Source organism: Myotis brandtii, unplaced genomic scaffold (genome assembly GCF_000412655.1).
Source record: "Myotis brandtii unplaced genomic scaffold, ASM41265v1 scaffold59, whole genome shotgun sequence".
In the NCBI taxonomy this organism is placed as follows: domain Eukaryota; kingdom Metazoa; phylum Chordata; class Mammalia; order Chiroptera; family Vespertilionidae; genus Myotis; species Myotis brandtii.
The window spans coordinates 3,410,938-3,438,850 of record NW_005370223.1 but is presented as its reverse complement, the minus strand read 5'-3'; the positions used below and the strand labels follow the sequence as shown (position 1 = coordinate 3,438,850).

The 27,913-nt window shown below is 38.1% G+C and overlaps 1 protein-coding gene and 1 pseudogene across 1 annotated transcript in view; both read left to right on the top strand.

The window, feature by feature from the left end:
- Positions 1–27,913, top strand: part of STK3 (serine/threonine kinase 3) — a 189,566-nt gene that overhangs the window by 100,183 nt on the left and 61,470 nt on the right. The window contains exons 8-9 of the mRNA XM_005879323.2: positions 1,708–1,833; positions 17,550–17,742. Of these exons, the coding sequence (XP_005879385.1) occupies positions 1,708–1,833; positions 17,550–17,742 (319 nt within the window). The remainder of the gene's footprint in view (positions 1–1,707; positions 1,834–17,549; positions 17,743–27,913) is intronic.
- On the top strand, positions 3,751–4,381 carry LOC106728317 (annotated as a pseudogene).

Sequence of the window (27,913 nt, the reverse complement as noted above, 5' to 3'; positions counted from 1 at the left end):
ATCTAGCTGGGCTACCGGGCACCTAGCCACAACTCTATTTTGGTGGAACCAGGAGTCTACCACAGCTTTGTTAATGGAACTTAAGTTATCTGGTGATTAGTCTATAACTGTTATAAAATAATTTATTGGTTCTTTGCTATTGATTCTATTATTTCTGTAATCTGGTCAATTCTTGCTCATACTTTCCTCAAATGATATATGTTCACCATTTTAAAGCCTCTTCCACATATCTGTAATTTCTTCTTTAGCACTAAAATTGTTTTGTCTTTGAGAATATTTTTGTGTCCTTTATTAAATAACTCAGCTTTTACCTGGGTCTATTTACTGACAGTTAATTATGAAAATTACATTTTGAAGCTGTATAGCCTCCAAATAAGATAATCTTTCCCAATTATACTTTTAATCTTACCCTCTATTTCTCTCACAGTCTTCCCTCTCAATAAAAAATCATCAAAAATACAGGACTGTTCTGGTGGTTTCTGTTCTGTTTACCAGATTTGTAACAAATTCAGATATTTTTGTTAAATTAGGGTAGAATTAAAAAATAAATGAAAAGTTATTTTTATATATTATAGATATGAAACAATATTCATGTTCTGAAAACATTTTATTGCCATTTTTTTCCTCCATTGGGAATGATTACATTTTCAAGACTTAATAAAATAGAAAATATGTAAAAGAAGTAAGAAAATAGTTGCCTTCTTTTGAACACTGATTCTGGCTGTCAGCTTATTAAGGTTAATTAAATTCTGTAACTAATACATAATTTTATTTTTATATGTAATGGAATCACCAATTCTTTAAAAAATTTTTATCTTTTTTCCAACCTACTCTAAACTCCCTTTGGATAATTATATCTATAAGGTAGTTTTCATTAATGTAGTTTTACTAACAGGATTGCATTTTTGTGTTTGTGCTTTAATGGTTTTTAAAAACAAGTAAACCAAAAAGTAAAATTTTATTTCTAAAGCAGCTGACATATTCTATGTTTTTAAAAATTTTTTGTTAATCCTGACCCAAGGATATTTTTTCCAGTCATATTGAGAGAGAGTGGAAGGGAAAGGGGCTGGGAGGGGTTGTGAAGAAATGTTCAGAAACGGGGGGGGGGGGGGGGAAGAGGGAGAGAGAGAGAGAGAAGGAAAGAGATGTGAGAGAGACACGTTGATCAGTTGCCTCCCAAATGTGCCCCAACTGGGGTGTGGGTTCAAACCTGCAACCCAGGCAAAATCCCTTGACTGGAAATCGAAACCAAAACCCTTCAGCATGCAGGCTGGTGCTCTAACCATTGTACTACACTGGTTAGGGCAATATTCTCTATTTTTTAAAATATATTTTTATTGATTTCAGAGAGGAAGGGAGAGAGGGAAGAGAGATAGAAACATCAATGATGAGAGAGGATCATTGATTGGCTGCCTCCTGCGCACCCCCTACAGGGGATCAAGCCCCCTACTGGGGATCGGCCAGGCATGCGCCCTTGACCGGAATTGAACCTGGGACCCTTCAAGTTCAATTGAACCTGACACTCTATCCACTGAGCCAAACCAGCTAGGGCAGTATTCTCTATTCTTAACCTATACATTTAATTCTGGATGAAAGAACAATCATTGAAGATCCTGGTTTGCATTTATTTACATGTTGTTTTAACATTTTTTAGATATAATTCAGATAAATCTTTTAAAATTATACCTTTGAATCTTACTTTTCTAGCATCCTTTTATCAAGAATGCAAAGCCTGTATCGATTTTAAGAGACCTGATTGCAGAAGCTATGGAGATCAAAGCTAAAAGACATGAGGAACAGCAGCGAGAATTAGAAGAGGAGGAAGAAAATTCGGTTCGTAATTACCCTCAAAAAATTGATTTTTTTTCTTCTGAGTCATTTTTCTATAATTTTTTTCTTTATATCAATATGAGGTACTCTTCATTAAATCTCAAAATATATTTAGTTTGCATTAAATATTTATTATCTTTTTCTGATATCTTAAGAATTAGTGATTAGTGGCTTATAAGGTCTGCACAGTATCTAGGAGTGCCACACTAGAAGATGAGTTATTAGAGAAGCAGGAGGGACATTTAAGGAACTAGTTTTTTCCATTTACAGTGCATTTTAAAAACAAAACTGGAGAGGAAGCAAGATTATAACTAGGATTTTTACTTTTAAGTTTTCATGTTCCTTTATTAATACTTTATGCTCACTATTCAGTCAAATATTTATTAGTACTTTTAAAAGTAAACAATGTTGTCTTAGCAGTTATACAATTTCTGATAAGGTTATGTCAAATTTGAGATAGAAGTATTGATTGCAAACTGAAATCCTTTAAAAAGGAATTGATTACTTGTTTTCTCTAATTTCCCCCTTATCATTAAACCATAATTCAAAAAAAAAAATCCCTACTCAGTATTACATAGTCACAACCATGTAAACACACAATATATTGTGATTGTATATTCTTTTTGTGATTTCTATAGCTACTAATTTTCTTAGCTTTTATACTGTTGTTTGTTGTTAATTTTTCTATGTACCTATTACTAATTTGTTCTCAAAGGCTACATCTCCACATTCTCTGCAGGAGCTGTAAACTCCCCTTTCAAACACAGAACATTTATTAGTGTTATACTTTTTCCTTGACTCATTCTTTAGCCTCTGTCCTCCTCTAACCTGAACTGATTGCTTTCTATTCTTGAGCAGCTGTCATCCCCAATACTTCCCTTCAATATTATCCTAGGAATTCCTTTTTCTTCTCTTGTGTAATGGATCCCCTGTTTCCTGGATCATGTCTTTCTCATTTTACTTCCTTATTTTGATTAACTATTTCTCCCAGGAGCTTCCCAACATGAGCAGTTTTTTTTTCAGGCCTTATATTTCTGACTGTGTCTCAGTTCTACCTTTACTGTTGATTGAGTATAAAATTCTGGTTGCCAGAGGAGGAGAGGGTTGGAGGACTGGGTGAAAAAGCAGAAGAGGTTAAGAAATACTAATTGATAGTTACAAAATAGTCATGAGGATGTATAGTACAGCATAGGGAATGTAGTCAGCAATATTGTGATTACTATGTATGGTTCCAGGTGGGTATTAGAAATATTAGAGGGAACACTTTGTAAAGTATATGATTGTCTAACCATGATGCTGTACACCTGATGCCAATCCTATCTAATAAAGAGGGAATATGCTAATTGACCCTCATGCTGTCCCAAAGATGGCGGTGCCCACAGCCAATAAGGAGGGAATATGCTAATTGACCTGCCCTCAAAGATGGCAGCACCCACAGCCAATAAGGAGGGAATATGCTAATTGACTGCCCCGCCCTCAAAGATGGTTACGCCCACAGCCACAAGATGGCGGCGCTCAGTCTCCTCAGTCCTGCCTGGGCGGCAGGCGCGCAGCAATGCCGAGTCCGCCCCGCGTGCCTGCCTATGGAGTCCCCCAGTCCCCTCAGCCCCCCAGCTGCCCAGGGCCAGCTCAAGGCACAAGCAAGCCTCAGATGGCAGCTGCCCAGCTGCCCAGGGCCGCCCGAGGCTCAGATAACCAGGACCGGCCGAGGTTTGCACTGCCGGCATTGGCAGCAGCAGAGGTGTGATGGGGCATTGCCTTCCCCTGATCGCTGGGTCACCTCCCACCCTTGAGGGCTCCTGGACTGTGAGAGGGGGCAGACCGGGCTGAGGGACGCCCCCTCCAGTGCATGAATTTTCATGCACCAGGCCTCTAGTATATAATAATATTAAAAGTAGACTAATTGAAAAATAAAGGCGTTGATATGATTGGCCGAGGAAGAGTGGCTCTCTTTTCCTCCCTGGCTGCTTGAAGACCAACCTTCATCATGAATGACACAGTAACCATCCGGACCAGGAAGTTCGTGACCAACAGACTACTTCAGCGGAAGCAAATGGTCATTGATGTCCTTCACCCTGGGAAGGCAACAGTACCCAAGAATCCGGACCAGGAAGTTCATGACCAACAGACTACTTCAGCGGAAGCAAATGGTCATTGATGTCCTTCACCCTGGGAGGGCAACAGTACCCAAGACAGAAATTCAGGAAGAACTAGCCAAAACGTATAAGACCACACCTGATGTCATCTTTGTGTTTGGATTCAGAACCCACGTTGGTGGTGGCAAGACCACTGGCTTTGGCATGATTTACGATTCCTTGGATTATGCAAAGAAAAATGAACCCAAACACAGACTTGCAAGACATGGCCTATATGAGAAGAAGAAGACTTCAAGAAAACAGAGAAAGGAATGCAAGAACAGAATGAAGAAAGTTAGGGTACTGCAAAGGCCAACGTTGGTGCTGGCAAAAAGAAGGAGTAAAGATTCTTCGGTGACTTTATCTGTGATGGTTGTGCAGATTTTTCATGAGAGGATTAATAAACTATAAACTTTAAAAAATAAATAAATAAATTAATTAATTAAATAATATTAAGAAAAAAATTCTGGGTATAAAGTTCTGCATTAATGTTCCCCTAACATTTTGAAAGCCTTGGTATATTTTCTAACTTACCAGTATTGGTGATGACAAGACAGATGATATTCTGATGCCTAATCCTTTTAATACTTTATGGAAGTTTTTTAGATCTTCACTTTCTCCCTGTTATTTAAAATTTTCATGCTGATGTGCCTTGGCGGAGATCTTTCTCTATTCATTGTGTGGAGTGTCTTTTGGCCAATTTAAATTTGTGTAATAGGTGTCCTGTAGGGCCCAGTGGCTCAGCCTCCCTAGTCACCTGAGCTGGGCACTCTAGGTTGTCCCTGTGTAGGCTGTGTACACAGTCTTGTTGTAGTTGAGCCTTGATTGGCGTCACTGGGAGGAGTTGTCGTCACTGGGAGGAATTGGCCTCCAGGCCAGTTGGCTGTGAGGACCAGCTGTGTCTACAATAGAAGAGCTTATATGCAGGAGACACCCCAATGAAGCAGGACTTGCTTCAGTGGGGCTTTGGTGCTCACTGAGTCTGTCCCTTGAGTGTGTTGCTTGTAGATGTGTAGAGTTGTAATCTGTTATGGTCGAAGCTGTTCACCAGGTGACTGGCTCTGGGGCCTCTAGGGGAGGTCCAAATTCAGCCATTGCCTGAGGCCACCCGGCAGGAGCTACAGAGAGATATCTGCAGATGGCTGCTATTTGTATTGGACTAGGAAGTGCCCAGGCAAAGCCCAGCTGTGAAGCAAGTCAGGCTGGTATTAGTGCTGGGCCTTGGGCCTTTTATTGATAGCTTTGGGGTATGCTGATTCCAGCTGCTGCTTGTTTAAGAGATTTTAGCAAAGCCTGAAGCCTGAGTCAGGACAGGCCATTCATATGGAAAAGCAGCTGCAAACAGCTTGGGTGGGGCAGCAAATTGGATGGGGCAAGGTCTCAGGAAATCACCAGGGTGGAGCAAACAATGTGGGCCATGCTGATGGAAACTCAGATATGGCTGCCAGTCAGCTCTGTGATGGGGGAGGTTCTGCCTCAGGAACAGTCACCCCTGTGAGCACCCCTGTCTGGGAGAAAGCTGCCCCCATGTTCCTGCCCCAATGTCAAACAGTCCAGTTCCTCACTGTATGTCCCTGGATTACTCCAAAGCCATTGCCTGGCGGTGGGGCTCGGAGGAATCGGGACCGTGTAAGTTCATATGCTGGCCCATTAAGAAGTACACCTGGGACTCTAGCAGTCTTAAAATTGGATTCTGTGAGTCTTCAAATTTTATTCTTCTTATTCTGTATTGTGTTAACTGTTCTAGGTATTTTGCCTTTCTATATAATCTTTAGAATAATTTTGTCCACATTTACAAATTAGCTTGTTGGAATTTTTATTGGGATTGAATTGAATCTATACATTAAGTTAGGAAGAAATTATATTGAGTCTTCCAATCCATGAACATGGAATGTATTTATTTAGAGCTTTGATTTCTTTCTTCAGTGCACATAGATTCTGTACACATAATGTTAGACCTAAATGTGTTTTAGTGCTATTAAAAATGTTTTTCTATTACAAATTCTAATTATTTATTGCTGGTATTTAGAAAGCAAATGATTTTTTTTATATTGCCCTTATATCCTGTGACCTTGCTATACTCATTATTTCCAGGAGTTTTGGGGTAGATTCTTTGAAATTTTCTACTTTCATGTTATCTATGAATAAAGGTAGTTTTATTTCTTTCCAATTTTTATAACTTATTTTTCTCTTGTTTTACTGCACTCTAGATTTCAATTTCCTTCTAACTTTAATATGTTTCTGTATCTTCACTACGTTTTTCATTCTCCCTGGTTCAGAGGATATACCTTTTTTCCATTAATAAAAATTTGTACAGAAGAAAAATAAGACATGGTATTTGCCTGCAAAAAGATGACAGTCTAGTGGGGAAGGCAACAAATGAACTGATACCTGATCAAAGTGCAGCATGATAGTACTGTGATAGAGATATGCATAAAGAGCAGGACTTCTTTTATTGCCCCTTGATTTCCAACTTCCTACTCCCTTAAAAGGCCCCTCTCTGATTGCCTTTTTAGTCAATCATGTTATCCCTTTCTTCTAGGGCCTTACTCCTCAGCCTAAAAATGTAGTTATATTTTGACCATTAAAAAAAGGGAACAAATCAGCAACAATATGTTCTCAACCAAACTTCTCGATAGAATAGTCAGAGCCTTTGTTTCTTCTCCACATACTGTGCTGTGCCTGAAATACTCCAGCAGCTCTCTTTCTAGGGCAGCTTTCTGAGTGAGATGAGATCATGTCAGCATTGGTTTAATTTGAGGCACCCATGGGTCATCCACGTCATGTTGTGTAGCAGGCAGTTGACTATGCAAGTTTGAATCCCAAGGGAGAACTCAGGCAATTAGAGAAACAGCAGGCTTTCTGCAGCTAATAGAGAAACCATCAGCAAAGATGGGATTGCTCAAAAAGTTTTTAAAGAAAAGCATAGGTTCTGCGTTTTCCTAGACTACTTACTTCACCCTCATTTTCCTGCTTAACTCATCCTTCAGGAGTCATCCTCGTTATTGACTCCTCTGGAAAGGGAGACCTTCCCTAATGCTCCTCCACGTCCAGTTAGGCCAGTGCCCACCCTGCTCCCTTAAGAAAGTATTTATCTCACTGTATTTTATTTTCTACTTTCTAACTCCACCAAACTGTACATTTCTTAAGGACAAATATTATATCTTAGCACATTGCCTGGCATACAATAAGTGTTTACTATATAAATACTTAATTGATACTTATTGAATCAATAAATGTATGTATAAAGTTGCTTTACAATAGGTTTTACTTTACCCCTTATTATTTAGTACTAGAGGCCCGGTGCACAAATTTGTGCAAGGGTGGGGCCCCTCCGCCTGGCCAGTGATCAGGGCTGATCGGGGCCGTCTCACCCAGTCCTGATGGGGGCCCATCGGTGCCAGCCGGCGGGGGGATGGGCCATGGGAGGTTGGCCGGCTGTGGGAGGTTGGCTGTGGGAATGCACTGACCATCAGGGGGCACTCCTGTGTTGAGTATCTGCCCCCTGGTGGTCAGTGCGTGTCATAGCGACTGGTTATTCTGCTGTTTGGTCAATTTCCACATTAGCCTTTTATTATATAGGAGGATAGTGCCATAAGAGTATCATCAACATAGGATGTATTTGCATTTTAAAATAATAAGGTGTGTAATGAATAGTATGTAAAATATTTGATCAGCTGTGCTCAAATCAAACATGTGATAAGTAAAGCGTGTCCCAAAAAATGCATACACCTTTAGCAGCTGATAGCTCAGTTGATGTTTCTTTCTTTTCAGATTTAATCCATTGGAATTAATAATTACTCAAAGTGTATATACATTTTTGGAGAGACACCTTGTATTTGGTTTGGGGGCAATTTTTTGTTGTTGTTATTGTTGCCTTGACACTCCTCTGCTCCAGAATTTCATTTGTATCATGAATTTCAGTAGTGTAAACTGCATGTTAAAATTAATATTGTTAGTTTATTGTGCTTCAATTGTATGTTTTGGAAACTGACTTCTTAAAGTCATTTTATATTATAATTTCTAAGTTTATGCAAGTGATACTTCTTTTGCTAAGTATATATTAAAGTTTCTGCTTGCTATTAATAATTATCATAATGGAACAGAAAAGGAGTAAGAGAAAGAATAAGAAAAAGAAATTGTTTTCAAAGATAAATTAGCCCTTAGTTATATTTGTTCTAGGGACATAAGGTTATAATTATAAATCTATTTATATAAATGCAGTTTAGAATGCAATGATAAAGTAATATGAATATTTGATATTTCCTATTACTGAATATAGGCAACATGCCCCTAGAAACATAGATATTGCTTAGTTAAAAATAGAATTTAACGTGCCTTGTTAGCGTGGCTCAGCAGTTGAGGGTCAACCTATGAACCAGGAGGTTAACGGTTTGATTCCTAGTCAGGACACATGCCCGGATTTCGAGCTCAATACCCGGTAGAGGGCATGCAGGAGGCAGCCGATTGATGTTTCTCTCTCCCTCTCCCTTCCTCTCTGAAATCAGTAAAAATATATTTTTAAACATATTTCTGTTTTACTCATTGACAGTGGTGATGGCATTTTAAAATATATCCTATTCCTAGGATATGTTTACTGATTTTTAGATAGAGAGGACGATATATATATATATAGAGAGAGAGAGAGAGAGAGAGAAATAGCGATGTGAGAGGATCACTGATTAGTTGCCTCCCATATGTACCCCAACCTAGGCATGTGCCCTGACCAGGAATCGAGCCCACAACCTTTTGGTGTACAGGGCAATGCTCCAACCAGCTGAGCCACCTGGCCAAAGCTAAAATATGTCAGTTTTTTTAAAGTCATTGTCCACTAGTCAATTTCTTAAAGGTACTGTTATGTTAGTAAATGTAATAATCTGTTTTGTGAACCTGTTTTATCTATGTAAGTCTCCAGTTGATTTGTCCTAGTCTTTTGTCTTTGGTGCCCTCTTGTGGATTTTTTTTATAAACTTCATGTAACAACAGTTTTTAAAGGTGTTACTTTTATTTTAAAATACTTGATTTTTATAATTTTCTTTATATTTTGTTAATCTTTTGACAAGCCTTTGGCTGTGAGAGGGGAAAAAAATTCATGTTTAAGGTTGCTTTTACTTTTAATTTACTCTGTTGTATATCAATATTGTGCACATGGGATGTAGGATAATCTTTTGTTTGGAAACTTTTAACATAATGCCAAGAACTTGTGCAGTCTTGCTCCATTGAGCCTCTGAAGTCCTGCCCACACGCCTTCTCACCATTTAGGCTTGTTGTACTGATGAACAAGTCTTTTATGACTCTTGGAGATCCTGAAAGCTTTGATGGAACTTTAAAACATGCCTGTGAACATGCAAAGGCATTAGGATCTATGAAAGCTGAAATTTCTGTTTGATAAGGACAGGTATGTCAAAGACAGCAGCTGAGTAAGCTCTTATGCTGCTTTTGCAGTGAAATAGAAGGACCACCTACTTATAACAATGAAAAGAAAGTTCATTCTTTGTACAGATTTTCAGATACTGCAAATCTTAGTAATTTTTAATTGGTAGATAATTTATTTGCTTTCAGCCTGTCAAACATTGAAGCATTGCTTAATAATTATCTGCTTATTAAGTAGTTAATTATCTGCTCTAATTACTTAAGAGCAAGTATTTGAAGGAGAATACTTTTGATGTTTTCTCAGTACTTCTGAGCTCAGTTTGGCTTGAATATGGTACTGAGACCAGAGTTAACCAGTTGACCCTACTATGGGCCTTTCACTTGTAACATAGAAACAATAGATACTACAGGGTGTATTGATAACAGGGCAATGGAGTAAATGCTATCCTTTACCATATGTGGAAACAGAATTTGGGTCAGGCAATAGTTTCACTTTGCTTTTAGAGAGAGTGTTTTTACTTTAATGGTACATAGGGCTCATCCATGTTGTGAAAAATACAAGCAAATGTGCAATAGGACCCTTTGATTTTTGCCTTTTTTACCTCAATAATTGAAATTCATTTATTGACACAGGCTAGCATGTTAACATAATCAGCAACCCCTGATTTAGTGATGCACAAGGAGAGAAGTAAAAGATGCCTGGCACGGTTTTCCCCAATTTTATGCTCACTTCCTTGAAGTTGCATTGCACATGCTGTGCTGATCTATTTGACTCTTTCATCACAAATTAATAATCATTTTTCAGTGCCTTTATTATACTAGTATGCTGAAGTAGCAAATTTCATTAAGTCATTTTTTCTTTACAAATAATTGGCATTATCTATTTTGTTTTCTGTCATCATCATTTCAAATTAGAATCTTTTACAATTTTCTCTTTAGAGTCAGTTTGGTCTCTTTAGGTTCATAACATTGGAGTTATCTTTGATCCATTATATTTGAGTGTCCAGCAAGTTTCTAGAATATTTTGATTCTTTCATGATTTCTTTCAGATTTGACTTATCATTTCTGTTTCTATGTGACCTTTCTTAGTATAGGCTCTAATTACTTCAAATCTGTATTTCAATAACCTTCTGATTCCAGTCTTTTTGTCTCCAGTCTTCTTCTCTAATTCATCCTTTAGTTTCCCAGGTTCCTATCACTCCTCTGCCAAGCAATTTATGCTGCTTCCCACTGTTTAAAGCACTCTATAAGCTGTAGGCCATCCCTTAATGCAACCAAACTTACTGTTTTCCATTCTAGCTAGACTATTTCTACCTTTGTGTTTGTTATCTTTTTTTAATCTAGAATGTTATTTATTTATTTTATTTAGCAAGGCAAATATCTTTGCTCTAGAATGTTATTTTTAAAAATCTACTCTTTTCTGTCTTTCTCCTAGAAATCTTTATCTTAGAAAGATCCAGCTTTCTAAGGGGACTAACGTAATTCTTAGTAGCAAGGGAATCTCAATTCTGTTGTGTCTTGTTTCTACCCATTCTCAGTAACTTGTTTATTTTTTTATTTTTTAAAATATATTTTATTGATTTTTTACAGAGAGGAAGGGAGAGGGATAGAGAGTTAGAAACATCAATCAGCTGCCTCCTGCACACCCCCTGCTGGGGATGTGCCCGCAACCAAGGTATGTGCCCTTGACTGGAATCGAACCTGGGACCCTTCAGTCCGCAGGCCGACGCTCTATCCACTGTGCCAACCGGCCAGGGCAGTAACTTGTTTATTAATTGTTTATCTTTTGGATTGTGAGCTCAAGTTTAGCTGGATTTTATCTCCGAATGATGTGAGTTCTGGGTTAAAGGATGAGTATGAATCCATGTAGTGTAGGTTTTTGTTTCCATCAGCCCTCGGGATGTTTCGGTACTGGGACTGCTTTAGGCTAATTTCTCATATGGGGTCTATCCACATAGACCACGAGGATAATGTTAGAAAGCCCAAACCCATGCCTGTACATTCTAAGGGGAAGCACCATCACCAGTCCACTCCTCCTCATCTTTACCTATAGCCCATGTGAGACAGACAAGTTTGCATGTCATCTTCTTCACCCCTGAGTACATTTTTTTCCTGTTCATCTTTTCACTGACGATATAGACCTTCAAGAGTCCCAATCTTTAACAGGGGTTTCAGTTCTGTGTTAGAGAGAACCCCAAAATGTGTTTCTTGTTCCCCTTTATCCACTAAAACAGATACCCCATCATCACAGGCCCCTAAGGCAGCCCTCAGGTCAGATTTAGTTTATTTTCACTCTGATTTCCAGTTGTTTGGGGCCCGTGGGGATTCCCTCAATATATTAAAAGCTCCGTGATGCATTTATAGCATGTTTGTTATGTTTGCTGTCAGTGCCATCCCTGATTAGCACCTCTAAGAGGTTTTAAATAATCTGGACAGACTGTAATATTGCTACTTTTTGTATAACTGGTTCACTTATATATCTTACACATTCATTTTTTTCCTGAAAATAATTTTTTCATGCTATAGCAGAATGCATACTCATTAGAATTGTTTAGTTGAATGAAAGCCATGAAAATCACTGCTCTATACCATTGAGCTTCAACCTTTTTAATCTCATGGCACACATAAACTAATTGCTAAAATTCACAGCACACCAAAAAATGTTATATTTTTTGCCAATCTTACAAAAAAGTAGGTATAATTTTGATTGATTTACAAAAAAATAATAATAGCAAATACTTCCTATTTTTTGCTCCAAAGTGACTTTTTAAAAAGTCAGGAGCCTATACTTGTATATAAATAAGGATTTCTGGTGCCAAGAATTAACCAATCAGACACAACCTTATTATGCAACACAACCAGTAAGATACAACTCTATTATATGACCTATATATTTATGGTTCAAGATAGGGCATTTAACCCGGCTGTCATGGCTCAGTGGTTGAGCATTGACCTATGAACCAGGAGGTCACGGTTCGATTCCCAGTCAGGGCACATGCCTGGGTTGTGGGCTTGGTCCCCATTAGGGAGGCATGTAGGAGGCAACGGATCAATGATTCTCTCTCATCATTAATGTTTATCTCTCTCTCCCTCTCTGAAATCAATAAAATATATATTATATTTTTAGAAAAGACAGGGCATTCACACCAGATGGCTATTGTTGTGTTGGCTGTTGTCAATGCTAATTTAACAGTCAAAGGGAAAAGAGGTCAGTGCCCCTGACTAAATACCCAGGTATTGCATGTTTTAAAAATTCTTGTGGCACATTGGTTGAAAATTGCTCTCTATACTGATAATGTCCTGTTATGTATTGCATTGGCAATGCAGATATATTTAATATTATTTCAGGAAGAGAAATAAAATAATAAGAATTTTTTCAATGATAAAGATACCTATTTAAGAATAGTTGAACAATCTCAATGTTGCAAATGACAAATGCTTTCTAAAACATTTGTGTTCATATCCTTAAAATCAGACAAGTAGTAGTTGCCAATCCTTTAAGGTAGTAGGTATTGCAAATGTAAAGATACCTAATGTAGTCTCTGATTATTTCTCAGACTGTTATAGCATAAATCTGTCTTAGCAATGGAGTAGGATTTCCTAATAATGTTTTCAAATATTTGTATTCCATGTGGATTTTATGATTCATAACCTGGATTATCATCAGTACTCTGTTTTGCATTCCTGGCACATGATGACCACTGATTGAAAATGCTATTGTATTCCTTACTGGAATTGGCTGCTTTCTACAGTGGGAAGCATCTGTTCTGCAGACCTTTTTCTATGAAGTATCAACATGTTTTTCTTCTGCTTTTCTTCTGTGAGGAATAACAGAGTACATATAAATGAAGTATAGCTTTAGAAAAACTTTGTAAATATATATTTTATTATAAAAAGTAAAAAGTATCAAATGAAATTTTAACAATAATGTATAATATCAAGTTTTTCAGAATTAATGATTTTCAAAAAGTAGAAAGTGTTGCTGAAGAGTTTTTAATACCATCACCAAATGAGTTTTCTAATTTAATACAATCCAGTTCTCGTTCCATCTGGACTTCATTAATTACTGTTTGAGTGCCATTGTCTCATTAGTGAATTGAGTGCTCACTTTTTTTCATTGCTTTTTTTTTTTTTTTTTACTGACAATTTGTAAATTAGATTAGCATCCTTTAGCAAAGTGACTATGCAAGTAAAAATATGCCCTGGCTAGTGTGGCTCAGATTAGAGTGTCACCTTACACACCAAAGGGTCTCAGGTTTGATTCCTGGTCAAGGGCACGTACCTGAGTTGCAGGTTTAATTCCCAGTCCCAGATCAGATGTGTGGGAGTTAACCAATCGATGTATTTCTCACACTGATGTTTCTCTCTCTCTCTCTCTTTCTCTCTTGTCTTCCTCCCCTTTACCCCTCTCTCTCAAAAATTCAATGGGAAAAAAATACATCCTCAAGTGAGGATTAACAAAATAATAATAAACAGTAAAGCAATCATTCCCTACTTGATTCAGTGTTTTTATAATTTTATAGATTATCTAAGCCAATTGTGTGAATCCAGAGGTGCAGGTTTCATTATCCCTCTGTATATTCATCTCTAATATGGAACATAGGAAGACTCAAAGTATTATTTCACACCAACCAGATGTTATGTTTCTTGTTAAGTTTAATGGTCACAGCACTGAATCTTATAAGGATAAAAGACAATGACTCACACATATAAAAATAGATTTAGTGTTTTGGGAATAAACTGGTTGTAACCACGATAAAATATTAATCCAACAGTAGAATTTTTAAAAGAACTGATAGAATATCCAACTTTTCCCTCCCTCCCTTACTCACTTACTCCCTCTTCAGTGGGATCTACTGGGAAGAGTAAATCCCAACTTTTTGTAAAATTCGCTTTTTGAACAAGTACAAATCAGTTTATTTATGTATGTTAGTTTCTTCATCTCTTTTTTTATTAAATATTTTTTATTGATTTCAGAGATGAAGAGAGAGGGAGAGATAGAAACATTAATGATGAGAGAGAATCATTAATCAGCACCTCCTACATACTATATACTGGGTATTGAACCTGCAACCCGGGCATGTGTCCTGACCGGGAATGGAGTTGTGATTTCCTAGTTTATAGGTCAACGCTCAACCACTTAGCCACGCTGGCCTGACGTTTTTTTCATCTCTTAACTTAGCAAAATGAAAAGTGCTCTAGCTAACCTGTAATATAAATTAAATTAGACTTGAGAAATTCTGTAGATAACTTAAAAGCCTTATTCAGTTGGAAATTAGATCTTGGGCTTTCGAATTAGAATGACCTGGTTAGAATCCTTGCTCCTCCACTTATTTGTTGTATGACCTTGGATAAATTATTAGACCCATTTAAACTTCAGGTGTATTATTTGTACAATGGGGATAATAATATCTCACAGGATTAATAAGAGGGTACAATGGGAGTAGCCTACAATAAATCCTTAGCATAGTGTTAATAACTCATTGATGATGACTATTTTAATCATTGTTAGATTAATGATTAAATGTAATTCTAGTTAATAGCATTATTTTCTTCCCAAAGTTTCTTCAGTAGTCATTCTATGTTTTAAAATAATAAGTAGGTTTAAATAAAGCCCTACACTAGAACCTTACATGGCATTGTCCTTGGTCCTGTGTTTTAGCACCACCTCAAGGTGAGGGCTTTACCATTCATTTAATAGATTATGTAATTAGACTAAGGCTTTGTACTGGATACCAGGAATATAACTGTTAACAAGATCTGGTTACTGCCCTTATAGATTTTAGAGACTAATGGGAGATTTGGACAAGTCAGATGTACAGACAACTACAGTTTTGTGTCATAAGTGTATGATCAGCAAAAGCACAAGGTGCTATGGCAGTATAAAAGTATGACACCTAATTCAGTCTCTCGTTTTTGAGCTGAGTAGTTCTATTGTGAGAAAGAAGTTGTACTATAAAGTACCCACTCAAATTTATTTACATATGTTACATACCTACTCTACTCATCCTTCAAAACCTAGGTTAAAGGCAGCCTCCTCTGTAAGGCTTTCTTCACTTATTAAAGGCAGAGCCAGAGGCTCTATTCTTGATACTCCCATTGTACTTGCCAACACTTTTCTTACAGCACTTAGAATACCTTGTAATTTATTGATCTCAATGCCTGGTTCATGACTTAACATGTAAATGTGCAATAAATGTTCATTGAATAAACTAATGAGTGAAAAGATAAGTTGATTCATTCATCAAATAAATTTTTTGTCAAATACCTACTGTGTGCCAGGTGTTCATCAGTGAAAAAGAAATATTCTGCCTTTATTAACCTTACATTCTAGTGGTGGAGAAACCAGGTTCGGGCTATAAAGAATAGAGAAGGATAAAGAATGATGGAGACTTCAATTTTAGATTGGTGGTCAGAAAAGCTGCACTACGGCAGTAACGTCTAAGGAGAGACTTGATTTAAGTAAAGGATCGAGCTGGTGTGGAAGGGTATTCTGGGCTGAGAGACAAGCCAGCTTAAAGGCTGGAGGAGGAACATGCTTAGAATGCTCAAGAAACAGCAAACAAGGCCAGCATGGCTGGAACTTGGTGAGTGAGAAGGAATGTGATAGGAGATGGGGTTGGCAGATATTACTGGGCTGGATCACATTTGGCTATGACAGAGATTTTGGATATTATTCTAAGTGTGATGGGAAGCCAAATGCAGTGTTTTGAGCAGGAGAGTAACACGATGTGATTTGTCTTTTGAAAGGATCAATCTGCCTTTTGTGTGGGAGACTAAAGAGGGCAAGAGTTGGAAGCAGTGAAAACTGTTAGGAGGCTGTTTTAATAAGCCAAATGGGAGAAGATCGTGGCTTTGAGTAGGAATGACCAAATAATTTGTATGGGACTCTGGGAATAGGAGCTGGTGACATAGCTGTTAAAATTGTAAGCCTGTGCCTCAAGCATGCAAGTAGGTCAAAATTTAAATGTAACTAAGTACATGTATTTAGTGAAATAATGGACTAAAATGAAGGAACTAGTTTTTTAGTTCAAGTTCTAAGGTTTTTATTTTGTTTTGTTTTCAGCTCTACTAAATAGGTGTGTGGCCTTGGGAAAATCTCTTACTTTCTGTGGGCCTCAGTTTTTTTCAGATATAAAATGAAGGTTTGAATTATTAAAGGTCCCTGATTTTATAATTCTATGAAAAAGTAAATATATAATGTTTCCTGTATAACGGGATACTGAATGAAACACTTGAGTAAAGTCAGAAGTACTGTAAGGCATTCTTATCTATATGATACTTATGTTTATAAAGGATTTTACACAGTTACAATATGAGATCATAAATTTAAATGTAAAAGTGTGTAATGCAGATTATAAATTCTACAAAAGATTAGAAAAGAGGGTAATTAGTAAAGACTGAATTAGCCATGAAGGTAATACTTACTTGATCTGGGACTAGGTATGATTTAGTTAAAATGAATAGAGAAGAAAGAGAATCCTGGGTAGAGAAGAAGGCATGAGCAGAGAGGGAGACAGAATGAGCACAGCATGATAGGAGTTTTTGGCAGCTAGGGACTCAGGTTGAACTTTGGGAAAATAGGACTCATAGTGAGAGAAAGTAGAATAGAAGTTACCAGGTATTGGGGGAAGGGCAGACTGGGGAGTTATTTTTTAAAGGGTACAGAGTTTCTCTTTGGTATGATGAAAAAGTTCTGGGTGTAGTGAAATTGGTGTAGGTGATGATTGCACAACACTATGAATGTACTCATTGTCACAGAACTATATACTGAAAAATGATTAAAATGTTAAATTTTATGTTATGTATATTTATCACAATTTCTTAAAAAGCTAATTGCCTTTGTATAAGGTTATAAATTTTATTATAGCTGTTATAATAAGTGTCAACATGTCTTTAATGTGCTCTCTTTAATTTGTTTATTTTGTCACTATGTTCTTTGCTATGCATTTGTTGATAATTTACATATTTCGACCCTTATTTTAAAAATAGCTAGCAGCCTTCTATTTCATCAATTTCTATTGAGATAGCTTTAATTACCTAAAGCTTAGGTTCTTTTGGATAACTTTGACTCTTATGATAACATTTGTATGTGTATCCTTATATTAAAATTGGTAGTAATAGTATTTTTCATGATTAAAAATATGTTGAGAATTAAGAAATCCAGCTGTCTTAGAAAAGCCTTTCTTCACTGCAGTGTTTTCCTTGCAGGATGAAGATGAGCTGGACTCCCACACCATGGTGAAGACCAGCTCGGAATGTGTGGGCACCATGAGGGCCACAAGCACCATGAGTGAAGGGGCTCAGACCATGATTGAGCATAACAGCACGATGTTAGAGTCTGACCTGGGGACCATGGTGATAAACAGTGAGGACGAAGAAGAAGAAGATGGAACTATGAAAAGTATGTGGCTTTTTTCCATTGAATATTAATTTTCTATTTTGAAAGTATATGTCCATAGAAACCAGGATAGTTCTGTATTACTTTTTATAGCCAACGTGGAAATTTTTGTTTCTTTGCTTTATTTAATACTAGTAAATTTTAAAAATAATTTTTTTAAGATAGCAGAAAGCAGCACATCTCTAGTTTAGGATTATGGAACTTTTTGTGTTGAAGAATGCTTACCCATAACATAATTTAATTTGTATAAAAGATAGTGTTTTTATTTACTTTTCCAATAAAAAAAAGTGAATCAAAAATTCTGTTCCAGTAAATACAACCTAATATTATTTCCTGTTGCCTAAATGATCAGTTAAACTGCACAGTGACACAGGGGTGCAAGTTAGAGGAAATAGGGCCAATGTGGGACAAAAAGAAACATTAGAAATAAGGCTCAAGCGACAGGGATATTCATGCATGAAATTCAGTTCAGTGCATATTTTCTACCGCTTGTCACGTGTGAGGCACAGTGCCAGGGGTGCTGCGGGGGCTAAAATGACGATTAAGACATTCTCTCTGATGTCTGTTACTTCCGGAGTGGTGGTGAAGATAAAGTCTCACCGACTAGCAGAGAGATATATTTATATATGTGTGTATATATGTATATATGTGTGTGTGTGTATATATTTGCCATATTGTGAACCATGGGAGGCGAGGGGTAATGAATTTTCTATATCCCACAACTGGTGGGTCTTCTGAGACTTCGCTCTGGAAAGCAGCCTAAGACTTGGGTTTCCTGAAATTCCTAGCCAGGCTTCTGACTAGGAGAGGTTTTCTGCACCCCTAACATGCTTACCCAGCTGCACTGGATGGTCTTGTGGCCTCCAAAGCCAGCTAGTGTTGTGGTACAAGTCCTGTGCCCTATAGATCAAGAAGACTTCATGAGATATTTTATGTCATTTTTCTACACGCTGATACAGGTTTTTAGTTAGACCTTCTAACTTTTAGCAGACATTTAGATGGTCACTGAGGGCTTTCTTGTATCTCTAGTGAGCTACTGAGCTCCCTATGAAACTGCATAAACAACTTTTCCATGCAGTCATATAGCTGGTCATCAGCATATAAAAGTTATTAAAAAAATGTAAGTCTTTATGGAATCTAATTCATGTTAGAATGTTATGTTTCAAGGAAGAGAGATGTGATGACAATTTATCAGACATTAAATTACATCACAGATTTCCATATATTTTGTGTAGTGACTTTTAGCTTTGATAGCCACAGAAATCATTCACTAGATGTTATAATTTTATATCCTAAGTATGATTTTTTTGAAAATCATACTGAAATTTCATTTCAATATGTTCATGCTTATATGATCATATTATTGAGATCTTATTGAAAGCCCACATTTAAGTTGATCAGATAGTGGTTTATATAGTTGCAGTTGTTTTATGTACTTCTGCAAATTTTAAATCCCATGAGTCAGCTGTGAGTGTATTTTAAGTTTTTTCAATTTAGACATTATTCTGTAATGTTCCCCAAAATCCATTAATGTGACCCCCAGGGATTGTCATACTGTAGTATAGCAGCAGTAAAAAAGGTGAAGAAGTTACTGAGGCTGAACTTTTCCTGAAACCACATAATTACTTTTTGCTTTTCCTTAGGATCTAAATCTTTTTTAACACTTCTTAGATTCATTGGTATGAGCTCTCAGGTTATGTCCACAGTCAAAGCCTCATTTGCTAATGTGTCCTTAGTGTTGTTGTTCCCTAAAAAGATCATAGCAGTGCCCTGGCCGGGTGGCTGAGCTGGTTGGAGCTTAGTCTTTTATACCAAAAAAAGGCTACGGGTTCAATTCCCAGTCGGGGCACATGGCATATGAAATTACAAACCTGTTTTCCTTACTTCTGGAAAAGTGTGTTGATTTGACTCTAGGAAGCAAAATTATTAAAAGATCTTTTGAAGGAAAGTGGGCAAAAGTGACAAAAAATATTTAGAATTTGATCTGTTTTTTAAAAAAATGGAATGGGAGTGCACTTTCCCTTTCCACTGAGGAGGCTCCCGACTGAGAGCGGAGTGGAGCAGATGCATAGCGCTGAGCAGACCGGCACAGAGCAGAGCTGTCACTCTGGAGAGGGTCCTGCCCCCAGGGCCTCCTGGCCCCAGGGCTGCTCTATAGTCATGCTGTTTTCACCGCCTTGCTGTATCCCTGCGTAAAGTTTCCTTCACCACACCCGAACTTGCGGATTCTTGTTGGCGTTGAACTGGTGCCAATGACCATTGGTTGATAAATCTAAAAAAATGTATTTTTAAAAAACCAATAGCTAACACTTAATAAAATATTAATATCTTTTCTTCTAAAACAAATGGCATGGACCTGGGGGCATGTCCCAAGAAGAGCTCTCCAAATCTGTTTTCAGCAGTGACAGCATTACTTCTGCCCTCCCCTCCCATTCTTCCCATTCACATCTCTCTCAGGCCTCCTCATTATCCATCTATGGGCAGGATTCAGCTGGGTAACCAAGATCTTTCACAATCTGGCAACAGCAAGTGTTTACACAGAGATCTCTACGTTATCCAGATTGGTGAGTGTCAGGGAGAATTATGAATGGTTAACAGTGGGTATAAGTAGATTGATTGTCTTTAAGTAAATCAACATTTAAGAGTTTTTGTCCAGAAAGAGCGTAGATTAGGCTCAGGTCAAGGAATCCATAGTCATCAAATTGATGAGATAATAGAGGTTATTTCTTTGTGGGTGACTCTGGGAAAGCAGTCATTTCAGCAAAGAGAAGACCTGGACCTTTTACCCTGTTCAGCTCAGATCTACGCAGCTCTGTCTCTGTGGTATAGCTCCTGGTCTTACAGAGCAGGGGCTGGATTGGGAGCTGCAGTTGCGCTGAGAGGACTATCTTTGGTTGGTTTCAGATGAAGCGCCACACTCTCCAGTAAGGTTACAAGCTAGTTTCATGGCTTTAGCTACTCTCTTCCTTCTATCCTTACCGCCTCTACCCTATTGGTCTTCTGTTCTCCCTCTCTGGCAAATGTGACCATGGACCAATCTATTTGTCCGTCTTCTGTGCATCTTCACTGTGGCTGCTGAGTGCCCATGGAGACACTCTCACATGTGTACAGATGGCGACCACCAGTTCTTGGCCTTCACTCACCCCCATTTGGGCCCTCAGAATGTTCCTGTAGGCCCATGTCTCTCTGCTCAGCTCTTTCCCATGCTACACAGTGGCTGCTTTAGACCTTCACTAAATCTCTCCCTGCCGCCTCTCCTCTCAGTTTCAGTAGATTACCTTGCTTCCTACTTACAGGAAAAACTGAAATGTTATCACGTGAGAGTTAGAGAAGCTGTGCAGGTGTTTCAAACGTGGACTTTGGAGTAAGATAGGAAAATTAGAGTCGTTCTTAACCTCTCTTTTTCTTCACCCCATCATTGAATCAACATCAAGCCTCATGCTTCCTAATTGATCCCCTGCCTCCAGTCTTGGTCCCCTACCCTATACAGATCTCATCATTTCTTTTTTGCTTTTGGCCCTCTGGTGACTCCCCATTGCTCTTAGTGTAAAGCCCAACATGGGTTAAAAGGCAGTATATTCTCTGCTCTCTGTTTACCTTTCTGTTCTCAGGTCTCACTATTCTTCTTCTAGCTCCTCAGCTCTTAAAATGCTCATCCTTACCTTTGGGATTTTATGTGCCCAAATCCCTTTATTTTGCACTGCCCAGTACCTCCCTTTGTTTAGATTCCTGCTTCCTTGGCTAATTCTCAGGCTCAGTTAACACATTAAGCGCCCTGTCAATCACCGGTGACTGACACTATACTTCCCGTCCGGAAGACAAAACAGGCTGGCGCTTAACGTGTTAAGAGGTTTGCTTCCTCTACTGACCCAGGTTAGGGATGGGTGCCCCTCCCATAGGCAACCATCTCACTTCATGCTTTTACTCTGAATAGCAATTGTCACACTGTATTATAATTCCCTATTTCTGTATGATTATCTGTTTATTCCCCACTGTATTCCCAGTGCTTAATACAATACCTAGCACAATAGTAAGAGTTCATTAAATATTTTCTGAACAAATGATGCGGTGTAGTGGAAAGAGCCAGGAATTTAAAGTCAGACCACTTTTAATTGTGTGTGACTTAATGTTTTCTCAGGTTCAGTGATGTATATTTGTCTGCGTATATAAGTGTGGATTAATTTAGATAAATACATTTAGCACCTAGCAGCGTGCTTTAAATACAGCAGGTTAATAAAGATTAATCTTTACCTGATACCCTGTCAGTTTGTCCTTCCAACAACTTGGAAAGCTGGAGCATCCAGAGAGCCAGCCCTGCTTCCCACACAGCCAGGGAGGCCTGCTCTTCCTGGGACCGGAGACCCGCGCCAGTGAACAGCTCTGTTCTTTTCCCAAGGCAAACTCTTGCTCCAGCCTTTCCCTGTCTCCTGCAACACCTTGCTCTTTATTCAGTCAGATAGCCAGAGGGGACTCTAGAGACATTGGTGATCTCTAGAATGAACAGATTAGCACAAGCATAAATATGAACGATTTGAATGGCATGGTAAAGACACTCAGCTGATCTGACATCTCCCGAAATGCTCAGTCGTGTGTATTGTGATAAGTTGCAGGTGGGAGAACTATTATATCTCACTGTTTGTGAAATTTGATATCTCTGAGAAAATGAGTAAAGTGTCATGGAAGCATGAAAGAGTAATTTAAATTTTATTTTACTTTTTATTTTAGAAAAGAGAAAAAGGTGAATTTCTCAAATTATAACTGTCTGTAAATGAGCATCTAGTGTGGGCCAAACATTATTTTCAGGACTTTTCATACATTGTTTTATTGACTCCTCACAAGGACCCTGTAAAGTAGGATTGTCACTACCATTCACCACTGAGGAAATTGAGACTTGGGAATGATAAATGACTTATTCAGGGTTTCATAGCAAGTCAGTGGTGGAACAAGAACATCTGTGAGTTCTTTAGGAAAAAAGACCTGGATCATTATGAGCTGACTTAGTTTCGTGGAAACAAATCAGATCAGAGTAATATAATTGCCTTTTTTTGACAGCATCACTAAACTTGTAGATTAGAGAAAATGTAGGGTTTGGACTTCGTGTTTTAGGATTTTGGAAAAGTATTTGACAAGGTATTTGATGATATCCTTGTGGACACTCTGTAATATGACCTAGTTGGTGGTTCTGAGGGTTGAACGGTTATACCCAAATGGGCTTGTGTCAGTCAGGGATTATTGGAGGAAACAGAAACTACTCTAGGTATTTTAAACGTACAGATTTAAGTCAGAAGTGTGGACATTAATAAATCAATGGAGAGGTTGGAGGCAGTTGGAGGCGAGGGCTGTGTAAGCTAGGCCTCCAGGAGTCCAAAGTGACCTTCAATGCAGCTACTACTGGTATGATCAGGACAATGAATCCAGAGGCTACCATTGGCACTGCTGAGGTCAGTAAACCAGAATGCTCTCACTCCCTGTGGCTGTGCAGGGATTAGAGAGCTACCACTGCCAAGGCAGCCACCCCTTAGCACTTGGGAGGCTGGTGACTAGATGCTGGAATGCTGCTGTTAATAAAAAGAAACACCACGTCTTCATAGCTGTGCGTGGCAGAGGAAATAACTGAGGCAGCAGCCTCATGGCCTCTGCCTCCTTTCTTGCTTTCCTGGTTTTGGAAAAAGTATACTTATCCAGGGTAAGGTGCAAGGAGTTCTGGGAAATGCAGTGCTGAGATTCCCAGCCTCTACAAGAAGGCTCGCCAGCGGCAGTGGCACAGTGTTAAGTAATAAATTGTCAACCAGAAGAGTTCTCACTGCGTGCTGTAGGGGTCAGGCCTCCACCCTGACTGGGTCAGCATTTTTTATAGAAACTTGATGAAGCTATAGACTGAAAGCCCATTAGAACTGCAAGTGACATGAAGTGGAGCAGAATGAAAATAGCTTCTGAAGTGGAGTCAGGATCTGAAGAGATCTCCACAGGCTGGAGCAGTGAACTCGATTTATAAGATAAACCCTGATTTTGGATCCATGAACTCACCTCACAAATGCACACCATAGCAGTAGCCCCTCGGAGATGCTGGCTCTGTAGACCAGAGCAAGACCTTGGCATCTCTTCATTTAAAAAAAAAAAAAAATCAAAACAACTCTGTAAGTACTTCTGAGGTGTAGCTAGGACTGATAACCACTTTTTAGAACAAGAAAATAAGCAACTTTCCTCAGTGCCTAGAACTCACCTGGAGTTCTAGAAAGGATAGAGACAGTGGAGCACAGTTAGCAGAGGGCAAGCTGGCTGGTGAACAGGTGGAGACCATGTAGTACTAAGAATGGGTGGAGGAATAACTGGTCATGTTTAGGTTTTATATTATTACTTATATTAACCTTTTGTAACTGTGTTTAGCAATGATTAGATATTGGGTTAAATAATTTTGATGGAATACATATTTTAAAATATCTTCTTTGTATATGCCTATAACTGATTTTTTTTAATATCATAGTTTATTGTTTCATTTTGGACAGTTTCACTTAATTAGTAATAGAAGGCAAATTAAGATCTGCTTTAGATTTTTAGGAATTTATTCTGGAAATAGATTCTAGGTTGATTTAAAAGGGTTTAGGACAGGGGTGGGCAAACTTTTTGACTTGAGGGCCACAATGGGTTCTTAAACTGGACCGAAGGGCCGGAACAAAAGCATGGATGGAGTGTTTGTGTGAACTAATATAAATTCAAAGTAAACATCATTACATAAAAGGGTACGGTCTTTTTTTTTTTTTAGTTTTATTCATTTCAAACGGGCCGGATCCGGCCCGAGGGCCGTAGTTTGCCCACGGCTGGTTTAGGAGAAATGAGCAAGAAGGGAAGATTACCCATTAGGTGTCCCTGCTCCTTAGTTCATCTAATGTCCCTGGACAAAATTGTAAGTACAAGACCATTTGTTCTGAACAACATCTTTCATGTCCCATTCTGTGCTTAGTAACATCTCTCCCGGCTCTGGTTCAGTCCTTTCCCTGCTCCTTTCTCCCAAAATCTATTTCAGAAAAGGATCCGATATGCAGATGTAAAGTGCTTAATAATGTTTAATATTCACGAAATATTTACATTTTTTCCAAAAGTTATAAACCTTTGAGCCAAAGAAGTAAATCATTAAGGATAGAACTTGAAATGCCAAGAAACAACCAGGAGAGCTGGGTGTGTGGGGGCATCACTTTCCCATTTCTCCAGAGCTCTTACTATTCTTTCATGAAAAACTGTTGTATGTGTCTTTGACGTTAATCTTGCCCACAGCACAGCAGTAAAGGTGAGAACAGTAAACTACAGGTCTCACTTGCAGCTGGGTACAAATACCCATAGTATTACTGGGCAGTTAGAAACCCTTCATTTCCTCTACAGAGGTATGATGTGTGGCCACAGTGGTTTGGAGTTACTTGTGGGTACTGAATATGGTCTGCGCCTCCGTGTTCTCTTGTCTTGGAATGTTTAATGATATTTTGACCCAGCTCGGGCCTGTAAGTGTAGATATTTTGGTCTGAGGATACCTAGCACAGAGCATGGAAAGTATGTAAATTTTAGTCTTCCTTGTACAAATGAAAATTTGTCTTTCTTGTAAAGACCTCTGAAGAAAGGGTTTCCAAAGACACACAGTTGCTGTTATAATGCTCATTACTCGTACAAGAAATCATTCCTTTTATTTAACTAAAATCCTTGGGCTTAAATTTGTCTGTTTCCCTTTATTCTACTCTCATTGGAAATGGAAAACAGCTGGTCACTATTTTCTGTTCAAGAACCCTTCGGATATACTTGGATACTTGTTAAATTATATACTGAGACTTTTCCCGGCTGAACAATTTCAGTCCATTTAACCTTTGGACAGGTATTATTTTCTAAGCTTTTAATCTTCTTTATAAATAGCCTCTGGATCTTCTCCATGTTGTCTGTGTCCTCCTTTGTTTTAAAGTACAGTCTAAGAAGTTAAGAAAAAGCTGATGTCAGTAGCTTCTGTATTAACATTCTGTTATATGTTTGTGTGTGTGTGTATATATACACACACATACATATATACACACACACACACACATATATATATATATATTAGTTATCCTCTTGGCAACAAATTAAAAGACAAATTTCCAAGATCATTAATCAGGTGGATCACCCACATCTTAAAATATTTTTAGTAGAACAAATTAGATAATATTCATAAATCCCTTTGATGTCTAAATATATTATGCTAAAGTTACGATTAATTGTTATTTCATTCCCTACACTTGACTGACTTTGTCATAAGCATGCTAAGAAATTAAAAATTAAACAAATTTTTTTTTGTTAAAGTATTTTTTTTTAAATATATTTTATTGATTTTTTACAGAGAGGAAGGGAGAGAGATAGAGAGTTAGAAACATCGATGAGAGAGAAACATCAATCAGCTGCCTCCTGCACATCTCCTACTGGGGATGTGCCCGCAACCCAAGTACATGCCCTTGACCGGAATCGAACCTGGGACCTTTCAGTCCGCAGGCCGACGCTCTATCCACTGAGCCAAACCGATTTCGGCTTGTTAAAGTATTTTAAAAATTCTTTTATATATTTGAATTTCAATGAAGACTTTTCACCTGTTTAGAAGATATTCAGATTAAGAAAGTTAATGAATAATTGTAGGTGGACTGGCATATTTTCTAAAGGCATTATATTCACACAATTTAGTCTTTCTTGTATATGTTTTGGGAATGTGTGAAGGAAGGGAAAAACGCTTTTTTTTGCATGGTGTTTATTTTATTTTATTTTATTTTTTTGCTAATGGGTTTTTAGTTCCACAACAAGTGATTGAAAGAATTAGGGACAAAATTGAGAAACAAGGTAATTTTGAACATTATACTTATTATTAAAATAAAAATATTTTTTATAAGTAGGGTCAGAATTCAGCTGCAGCTGGAGAAATTGATGTCAATTTTTGTGATTATTCTTTCCCTGTTAAAAAAAAAGTATTTGCCATAGCAACCACAATCACATATGACAGTGGTTGCTATCTTAAGATATCCTGCTTCACTCTCCTGTCGAAAAGCCTACTATTTCTTCTTTTTTTTTCCTTTTTAAAAAAATAAATTTTAAGTCAGAAACATCTTCTCTGTCCTACTCCTATGAACATGCATCCATCTCCCTGAAGACTTGACTGCACACTGTGGGCATGTGCTGAATATTGTGTTGTTAAATATTACTGCACAATTACAGCTGCCTCCTCCCATTAACTTTCCAAACAAATGTTACCTACTTTCCTCTTTTGAAATAAAAAAAAATGTTTTTTATGTTCTTCATGTATAGCAAAGATATACTCTAAAATTTAATACTCGGTTTTAAATTAAATAATGAAAAATATTTGGAGGTACAAGCCCATACATTTGAATAAAAAATTAGGTGTTGGCATATCTTGTTCTAAATCATCCAAAAAGAAAAATCTAATGTAATAGGCTGCTACCTTTTGTTTAAGTTGATTTTCACACTTTTATTATTTTTAAATAATAAAATGTTTATTTCTAACCTAGGAATGGCTTATTTTCCAAGTTTTTTTTTACTATAGAACCCAACAGGCATTTTACCATAAGTTTTTAGGTCAGCCTGTAAAAGACTCTTAAAACCAGGGGTCCTCAAACTTTTTAAACAGGGGGCCAGTTCACTGTCCCTCAGACCGTTGGAGGGCCGGACTATAGTTTAAAAAAAAACTATGAACAAATTCCTATGCACACAGCTGTGGCAAAAACACCCGGCGGGCCGGATAAATGTTTTTGGCGGGCCGCATGTGGCCCGCGGGCTGTAGTTTGAGGACCTCTGCTTAAAACCATAATAAATCTGAAATTATATATATGTATATTAGAGGCCCAGTGCACGAAATCCGTGCACGGGTAGGGTCCCTAGCAGCTGCCGGCTGCCAGCCGGGGTCTCCCTTCCCCCGGGCTGCCTTCAGCTGCTGGCCAGGGCAAGCCAGCCCTGCTTCCTGGTCGAATTCCCGGTCAAACTCCTGGTTGAGGGGACAATTTGCATATTAGGCTTTTATTATATAGGATAAAGCCTAAGCGACTGAACGACCAAATGACCAATCAGTCGCTATGACACGCACTGACCACCAGGGGGCAGATGCTCAATGCAGGAGCTTCCCCCTGGTGGTCAGTGTGCTCCCACAGCCAACCTCCCACAG